At 38.9% G+C, this 9635-nt stretch overlaps 1 protein-coding gene across 1 annotated transcript; it reads right to left on the bottom strand.

The window, feature by feature from the left end:
• Positions 1–4564: 4564 nt before the first annotated feature.
• On the bottom strand, positions 4565–9635 carry LOC113727441 (uncharacterized). Its single transcript, XM_072076091.1, has 2 exons — positions 5701–9635; positions 4565–5509 (listed from the first exon to the last, which is right to left on the bottom strand). The coding sequence occupies exons 1-2, from the start codon at positions 6088–6090 to the stop codon at positions 5222–5224; spliced, it is 678 nt and encodes a 225-aa protein (XP_071932192.1). The 5' UTR covers positions 6091–9635; the 3' UTR covers positions 4565–5221.

Genomic DNA, 9635 nt, shown 5'->3' with positions numbered 1-9635 from the left:
CATCTAGTAAGGTAAACAAGGTTTTAACAAAAAGTTTGATGATCTGGAAGGGGAAAGAGAAGGATGTAAAGAGAAACAATGACTGTCGTAATTTTCAAGGAAGTCGAATCTGCAAGCAAAAGTCACGAACTTCTGTCACTCTAAAAGAATTCATGCCAAAAGAATTCTTTGATGTTGATGTGGTCACAAGTCACACAACGTGAGTGGATCATGTCGAAAAATAAAAAGATAATACTCATGAATCTCTCTGTGAGATAGCCCGTGTGCCTACCGGCGATGAAAAAGGTCGTGTGCCCACCGGCAATGAAGAGGTGAACGTCACAAGTGTCACTTTCACTAGTGAAGACTTGTTGCTTGGGTCAACACCGCATAACCACCCTTTGTTTGTGACTGATTATGCAAATGAGTAAAAAGTGAATAGAATTTTGATAGATGGAGGTTCCGCAGTCAATATTCTTTCTTTAAAAACTCTGAAGAAGCTCGGTATCTCAGTCGATGAACTCTCCAACAGCCGACTGATGATTCAAGGTTTTAATCAAGGAGGGCAAAGAGCTCTTGGATCACTGAATTTGGAGATAGTCATTGATGACATGTCATCCAGAGCATTGTTGTACGTGATAGATGCTAAAACAACATACAATGTACTGTTGGAAAGGCCCTGGATTCATAAAAATGGAGTTGTACCATCAACTCTTCATCAATGTTTCAACTATTGTCAAAATGGGGTGACAAGAAGTGTGAAAGGCGATGATAATCCTTTCACTGAGGCGGAAGCATATATCGCTAATGCCAAATTTTATATCAAAAGTCACAATGCGAAGGATAAGTCTGAACAACCTCTATCTATGGATAAAATCCAGAACCCCAAATCGTCGAGGGCAAAAGGGGAGAAAGCGATAAATTCGAAATCAAAAGAGGAAATTCATGAAGAAACTGATGTTTCATTGCCAAACAATGAATCAGTTATTTTTCGCTATCCTCCTAAGTCAAGAATGGAACAGGGACAGTCACCTGCAATTCAACATGATCCTCTAAAAGGTTTGACTCTTCCGGTAGTTCATCTTGATACAAAGAAGGCGTCATTTCCTCCACTTAAAAGGTCTAATCTTTTAACCAAAGAATCTGAAGTCGAACAAGACACCATACCAAAATCAAGAATCAAAAAAGATTTTGATCCCATTGCTTATAAGCTTCTCGCTAAGGTTGGATACGATCTCAAAGAATTTGCTGTGTCAAATGTTCCGTCCTGTCAATCCACTAGTGACATGATGCATGGGTTGAATCATACCCAAAATATGTTAAAAGAAAAAGGATATGCCTTTGAAAATCCCAAATTTGATCTTGGCTATTCCTTCCCTATACCAATCCGCATCAAGATCAACAGAGCTAGCAGCCAATATATTGCTATGGAGGATGAGTCTTCTCAAATATCCGGTAAATTTCAAACTTTTCACAAAAAGGAGAATAAAGCTCCGCGGGTATCTGTTTTTAAGAGGTTAGGAACGCAAAGAAAACAAAAACCTCAAAACTCTCATAAGAGTAAGGGAAAAATGGCAAAGTTATTGCAAAATCTTGAAGAACCTTCTGATTGTTCTCATAAATTTGGTAGCATTATTCCATCGAGAATGAGAAGATGCACAGACCTAGTAATAAAGTGTGGAACTGAGTTGAGGGTCAGGAAGCATACCGTGGTGTACACAAGACCAAAAGAAAATGATGAAGAGAGTGTTGTTTTATGCAATCATATAACCCTAATTGACAGTGACTCTCCTGAAAAAGAAGAAGATGCTGAAAACGCTCCACCTGAAATGAAAAAAGGTGTTAAAGCCACTGTGGATGATCTAAAGGAAATTAATCTTGGTACTTCAGAGGACCCGCGTCCAATATACATAAGTGCTTTATTGAACCCTGACGAAGAAAAGGCATACATTGAACTCTTGCGGGAGTATCAAGATGTTTTTGCATGGGCTTATAAGGAAATGCCAAGTTTAGACCCAAAAGTGATCGTCTATCATTTGGCTGTTAAAAAGAGAGTTCGACCTGTGAAGCAAGCACAACGGCGGTTTAGACCCGATTTGATTACATTGATCGAAATTGAAGTCAATAAACTTATTGAGACTTGGTTTATTCGTGAAGTTAAATATCCCACATGGATTTCAAGTATCGTACCTGTGCGAAAGAAGAATGGGCAAATCTGCATCTGCGTCGATTTCAGAGTTCTTAACAATACTTGTCCTAAAGATGATTTTCCTTTACCGATCACTGATCTCATGATTGATGCAACTACTGGGCATGAAGTTCTGTCATTTATAGATGGCTCTTCTGGATATAATCAAATTCGATTAGCACCGAAGGATGAGAAGCTCACTGCATTTCGTACTCCTAAGGGTATTTATTGTTATAAAGTAATGCCCTTTGGTCTCAAAAATGTTGGAGCGACATATCAAAGAACAATGCAAAGCATCTTTAACGACATGTTTCATAAAAATATCGAGCGTTATATGAATGATTTAATCGTTAAATAAAAAAAAATAATCACTTGGAGGACTTGAGACAAATTTTTTATCAGTTGAGAACGTATCAACTCAAAATGAACCCTCTCAAGTGTGCATTTGGAGTCACGTCTGAAAAATTTCCTGATTTTATGGCTCGCCATCGGGGTATTGAAATTGATCAGGCCAAAATTGATGTTATATTGAGAATGCCTGAACCTTGTGACATTCATGAATTGAAAAGTCTTTAAGGGCGATTAGCTTATCTGCGGAGATTTATCTCAAATTTGGCAGGAAGGTGTCAACCATTTAGTCGCTTGATGAAGAAAGATGTGTCATTTCAATGGGATGAGACTGTAGTAATGCATTCAATAGCATTAAGTTTTATCTTATGAAAGCACCTGTTTTGCCTGCACCTATTCATGGAAAGCCATTGCTTCTTTATATTGCTACCCAAGAACGGTCAGTGGGGGCATTGCTTACGCAAGAAAATAATGAAGGAAAAGAGGTTGCCCTTTATTATTTAAGCAGAATGATGACCCCTAACGAACTAAACTATTCGCCGATTGAAAAGTTGTGTTTAGTTCTTATTTTTGCAATACAGAAGTTAAAACATTACTTTCAAGCACATAATGTGAGGCTCATTTCCAGGGCGAATCCCATAAAGTATGTGATGAGTAGGCCAGTATTATCCGACCGTTTAGCTAGATGGTATCTTCAGCTACAACAGTTTGAGATTATTTATGTGCCTCAAAAAGTTATAAAAGGAGAAGTTATGGTAGATTTTCTTGCTGATCACCCGATACCTGCTGAATGGGAGTTAAGTGATGACTTACCAGATGAGGATGTACTCTTTATTGAGATTCGCCCACCATGGAGAATGTATTTTGATGGTGCTGCTCATCGTCATGGGGTTGGAGCGGGGATTGTATTCGTAACTCCTGATGGAGGGATATTGCTATTCTCTTTTACTCTAAATCAACATTGTTCAAACAATATCGCTGAGTACCAAACTCTCATACTCGGACTTGAAATAGCTTTCGATATAGAACAGTTGGACATTCAAATCTATGGTAACTCTCAATTAATGGTTAACTAACTTTTGGGAAGTTATGAAGTCAAAAAGGCCGAGTTTATTCCATATCACAAATATGCAACGCGACTTATGAGGCGGATTGGAGGTGCAAGTATTAAGTATGTTCCTAGAAGAGAAAATAAGCAAGCTGACGCATTAGCTGTGCTAGCCTCTTCACTTACCATCCCGAATCATGAGATACAAGTTTGGGTATGTCAAAAGTGGATAGTCCCGTTACTAGTTGATGATGAAGATGTTGAAGGAGGCGACGCTCATGTAGTCTCAACTTATGAAATTAACAAAGAAGATTGGAGACAATCCCTCGTTGATTATCTCAAGTATCAAAAATTACCTGAGGAGCAACGTAAGAGAACTAACATCGAACTGCATGAGCTAAAACTGACATAAAAAATTACTCCATGACGCATGAGTTGAAACTGCATGTTGCTCCAGACCCGCATGAGCTAAAACTGTGGATAACAACCATCAATAGTGTAGCACGTGGTTAAACTGCTGAAATACTCCACCAAATCTAAGGTGGTAAACAAAAGAATACTCCTGACCCGCAAGAGTTTAAATTGTGAACGGTAGAAATTACGTGTGACTTGATTCTCTTTTGGGATACATAGGCAATTTAGAGGGCAACTTTTAAGTTCAGTTACAACCTTATAAAACTAAAGTCTTTGTCCGGATGATTCTTTTGATAAAAAATAAGAGAGAAGGTTCATCTTTAGGACAGTTCGAATTATTTTGTGACATATACTTGAAAATGTATTATTCAGATTACCAAATTATTTGGATTACCAAATTATTTGGATAATTACCTTTTCAAGTGTGATCAAAACTATGCAAAGATGGAATTGTTCATACTACAGTTGATAGTCTAAAATGGTGGCTATCGAAAGAGCAAGTAAAGACGAGAACGTCTGCAAGAATGTGATGAAAAGAAAAAAAATCAAGTTTTATTATGAAGTGCTTGTACTCATAACTACACGCTTTGAGCAATTAACAAAAGATGAAATTTGAAACAAAGTAAAAGATGACAACTATTCCTAGAATTCAAATGACGACAACTCCTTTCGGTTGTTTTCAAGTAATGCTTGCATCTTGTCCAAAGTTTGACTTTCCTCAGTAAGTAAGGGCGGGAAATTCTCAATCTTTCGAACTTCATTTTGTAAGTCGACCATTACGCCTTACACTCAGGTAAACTCATCTTGCTCTTCGCGTAGCAGTGAAAGCGTCTCCTTTTTGTGGGTATCCAAGAACTCAAGTCGCTTCCTCAACTCTATTTCCTCGCGATCAATCTCCTTAAGCTTCAGCATATGCGTTGAGATCTTTTCCGCTTGTTGTTTCTCCTTACTCTGAGCATCTCTAAGATGTTAGATGGCCGTAGAAAGCAACTCATCATATGATTCAGTTGAAATTTTGTTTGAAAGAGAAGATTTCACTGCGACATAACGAGCTGCATTTGCAAAGAAAGCCTTTAAAAGGTCTTGAAAATTTTAGATATTTGTGGCATTGAATCTTTGCATTTCCTCCATGATTTCGTTGGCTTTCATTTCAAGCGCAGACAAGCGCTGCAAGGTTGTTTGAGATATCATCACCCTCAAGTTATTCCACAACATTTGGATATAGTATCGACGGCATGTTGAGATCACACTTTGGGGCAAAATTCAGACACTTGAGGTGCCCTTGGCCACGATGGAGGATCAGAAACTTTGAGTTTCTTTTTTGCCGATGGAGTCATATGTTCCGTCTTCTGTGGCGTGATTTGCTGAATCACATTTCCATCCTCTACTGCCTTTTTGGAACTCTCACTAGCACCCTTTTGTTGGGTAGAGCTAACCACTTGTTTGTCCAGAAGTTCAAATGCAGTAGGTCCTTCAACTGATGCTTGGCTTAGTTCTCCATCATCAATGAAGATCAAGTCTTGACCATCCAACTGTAGGAAAAACGTTATGAGACAAATCATGAATGTGAAATTAACAAGCAAATTTCAAATGCTAAATTAAAGAAGGCAAGGAGAATCCTTACAATATTAGCACGGCTTATACCAGGCACAGATATATCCGAAATATTTTTAAAGAGTTCTTTAGAATCTAAACCAATATCATCCAAGGGGAAAGTCATTACCTTGGATTTCTTGCGCTTCCAATGTTGGTCCGTGCTAGTGGATTGCTCATCATCCTTATTAAAAAGTTCGTAACTCTTCTTCTCATGTGAATTGCAAGAATCATGATCAATAGCCTTCACAATGTTTGAAGGAAGATGAAATGAAGTACCCTTCGAAAATTCTTCATTAGGAGTAAGGTCCTCAGGGGTAGCAGCCTTGTTGTTTGAACTCTTCAAAATTTCCTTCTCGCTTCTCATAGTCTTTTGCTTCATCTCAAGACTATTGCCAACCTTGGAAAGATTGTTCAGGTTTGCAAGTTCCTTCATTTTTGACTTTTTCTGCTCCCCATTCGATTGGACACTCTTAATCAAAGCATTACGCCCTTTGAGGAGATGATCATCATGCTCCATAGACTACCATGTTTGAAAGCCTGAAGCTGTGTGCTTGCTAGCATTCAAGGGATAGTTAGAAAAAAGTACCTTTGACTCTGTTTTACTGCAAATGGCAATGCGCCAGAGTATTCGACTCAAGTCATAATTTGTGGAACGAACATCTGCCCCGAGTTCCTGTGGAGGAACTTGATAAAACCTGAATTGCCGCGCGAATCTATATGGACTATATGGCTCAACAAGGAAATCCCCTTCAGCATGCAAAACTAAGTAATTTGAGCTGGCGCTTACAAAATAACTTTGTTCAAGATTCGCTAATTTGCCATTGTCAATAAAAAGTTCATTGCGCTTCTTTACAAGAGAAGTGATTCCCCAAGTTGCTTTGTCTCCCTGATGAATGAGGTCGTGAGCACTATTTTCATCAAAGTATCGTGCACCACCCTCTCCAAAATAGTTGGTCATGGTGGGTCCAAGTATGGTATTTGGAATCGAATAATGGGTAGAGAAATAACTAGCTAACCAAGCATATATGTAGTGCACTGGAAAAGCCATACGTGCACACCCTGGGGTAGTTGAGTTTCAAATTTTATGGAGCCCACGGTATATGTTTAGCAGGACAGGAACAGCAAGGCAAGTCTTACGACTGGCAGCCATCGTATTAGTCATTTTGAAAGTAGATGGTCTAATATAATGGATGTTCTCATCTGGTAAAACAAAGACACAAAACCAGCAAGATATAAATGCTGCAAGACAAGTCTCTTCCCGCAAGTGAATTTTAACTCGGATGGTATCAAATATGCCATTGTATTGACTTGAAAATTTGCGTGGTTGTCCAATTCCACCATCCGGATTTTGGGTCGTTTGAGCACAAGATGCCCTCTTTATCCTTCTCTGTTTTGGCTTTGAGTACTTGGTTTTGCCTTTAAACCAGAACTTAATTTATTGGGCAGCAGAAATTCCAGTTTTGTTGGATTCCCCATGTTGAAGATGATGTAAGGCTGCGAACAAATACTCACAGTTTTGTGAAATATGCCTTAATTTCTTTTCATTAACTCCAGTTAGCTCCTCTACTCATGGAATTACCTCTTCATAGATACCCCCGATGATTGGAAGTCCTCCTAACTTGTGCAAGTTCCAAAGTGAGAGAGACAATTCTCCGACAGATGTATGCAAGGTATTAGTGTCCGGCTACCACGCCTCGCAGAATGCCCTAAGTACATGGGAATTCCTATCATATGTGAAAAGTGAAGCATATAAGGCGTCAAACAAGTAATTTTCACGGAGCACTTGTTTGCTCCTGCCGAAGATATCCTCCAATCACTCCCAGTAATTTTCGATGTAACTGAATGCACAATTGAGTCTCAAGGAAGGACCCCAGTGTGCATCTCCGTCTATGATCTGCCTGCCAAGGGTTTCAAAGGGAGTTGTCCTTGGCTCCTTATTGTGAATAAGGGATCTCAAGGAGTGAACTTTCGTGCCGTCATCTTGAGAAAGTTCAAGTGACCAGTCCTTCAGTTTTGGGTACTGGTGAGAAGGCCACTTATCAGAGTAAGTTCCTTGTATAGAGGGATGCACCAATAATTTCGTTCCTTTGTCACCAGAGTCACCATCGCTGTCAGCGATAATGAGACACTTTTCGTTTGAAGATATAACTTCCTTGAACACCACCATTGTATCAAGACTAATCTGCAACAAAAGCAAGGAAAAAGAAATTTTGGTTAAAATGACATGATCGAAGATAGTAAAAGACTTCTTGAATTTTGGGTGAGTTTTTATTGAAATGGGTAATCGTGTCTCATTCTTTATGTACTCCTCAAGCCATAATATGGCTCTCGTGGGAGTTTGCGGTTGTGCTTTCTTCAAATTTTGGTTGCGCCATCTTCTTTGTACTTCTCAAGCCATAATAGGTTGTCATGGGAGTTTGCAGTTACACTTTCTTCAAATTTTGGTTGCGCCATCTTCTTTGTACTTCTCAAGCCATAATAGGTTCTCATGGGAGTTTGCAGTTACACTTTCTTCAAATTTTGGTTGCGCCATTTTCTTTGTACTTCTCAAGCCATAATAGGCTACCGTGGGAGTTTGCGGTTGCACGTTCTTTAAATTTTGGCTGCGCCATCTCTTTTGTACTCCTCAAGCCATAACAGGCTCTCGTGGGAGTTTACGGTTGCACCTCTTCAAATTTTGGTTGTGCCATCTTCTTCATGTACTCCTCAAGCCATAGCATGGCTCTCATGGGAGTTTGCGGTTGCGCCTTATTCAAATTAAATGTCCACCATACAGGATGTGTCTGGGATCCTCCTTTCACGTCAGGCAAAAAAAAACAAGAGGGGGTTCTGGCATTGACAAGAAGTAAGGTCATGGAGTATGCAAATTACCTTGGTGTTGTGAATTTCAAGAGCTGTGGTCCTAAAATTGTGGACAAAATTAGAGCACCAATTTGCTTCAAATGAAAGGTATGAGCACGAGATGCAACCTAGAGGGGAAAAAAAATCTCTTTGAGATCGTCCTGTGCAAAAAAAAAAAAAACATTTTTTCCAAGGTGGAAATAAATCAAGTTTTGATAGATCTCAATGAAATTTGGCGGACATCTGTTACTCGACCAACATGTAGTTATCAAAAGGCAGTAAAGATGATTACCTTCAGGGTGCACGTGTGAAACAGGTTTCTTCCTCAAATATTGTGGTAGTTTTCAGTAAAGATGTTTGTCACAGCTTCAAGACAAAAACATGTCTTGTGCGGCTTTACAAAGTGCTTGGATGAATCATTTTAAGAAGTTTTAAATTTTGGGCAGCTACTGAATTCAGTGATTGCCATTTTATTTTTTGGAATCAAATGAATTTGGTTCCTAAGATTAACTTCAAAAGCTGAAAGTCGGTTTAGGAAGCTCTTGAAATTCGGCAATCAGAGGTGCTTGGATGAATCATTTTAAGAAGTTTTAAATTTTGGACAGCTACTAAATTCAGTGATTACCATTTAATATTTTGGAATCACATGAATTTGGTTCATAAGATTAACTTCAAAAGTTGAAAGTCGGTTTATGAAGCTCTTGAAATTCGGCAGTCAGAGGTTGCCAACATTTGTTTTGAAAGTACATTTTCGATTTAGGAAGTGTTGAAACTTTGCGAATTCCATATTGCCAAGTGCCAAAAGCAAGATTTGGTAGTCAGCGACCTAAGAGCAAACTCCAAATTTTGGCATATAGTTTTCACGCAGAAGCCGACATCGCATAACAAGATGGGAGTTTCTAATTTTGACTAATCAAAGCTGTGGTCTGGTATTGCGGGGCGGCATTTCCAAAGACTACTAAATTAAGAATTGAAAGATTCAAAGTGGAGACTCATGACCATTGCCTACTCAATTGGAATTTGAGATGCAATTCTTCAATTGATATGAATGATTCTCTGCTAGACAAAGAATGGGTCACCCATATGCTGAACGTTTGAAGCATCTAATTTGGTTTGACTTTAAGTCAACAGTAAAAGATTGATACTTCAAGTCTTGCCTCCAGCGATTGCATGCAATGCTTCACCAAATCTTGAAGTGGGGGCATTTGTAGACAAAGAAAA

This window comes from Coffea arabica, chromosome 2c, assembly GCF_036785885.1.
Source record: "Coffea arabica cultivar ET-39 chromosome 2c, Coffea Arabica ET-39 HiFi, whole genome shotgun sequence".
NCBI classification, from domain to species: Eukaryota; Viridiplantae; Streptophyta; class Magnoliopsida; order Gentianales; family Rubiaceae; genus Coffea; species Coffea arabica.
The sequence above is the reverse complement of the archived record's forward strand: the minus strand, read 5'-3'. Positions and strand labels throughout refer to the sequence as shown.

Bases quoted from the DNA above. Each gene is read 5' to 3' on its own strand.
- LOC113727441 (XM_072076091.1), bottom strand. From the start codon at position 6,090: ATGGAGCATGATGATCATCTCCTCAAAGGGCGTAATGCTTTGATTAAG. The intron at 5,510-5,700 runs GTAATGACTTTC...TTTTTCCTACAG, and splicing joins GGAAGCGCAAGAAATCCAAG to TTGGATGGTCAAGACTTGAT.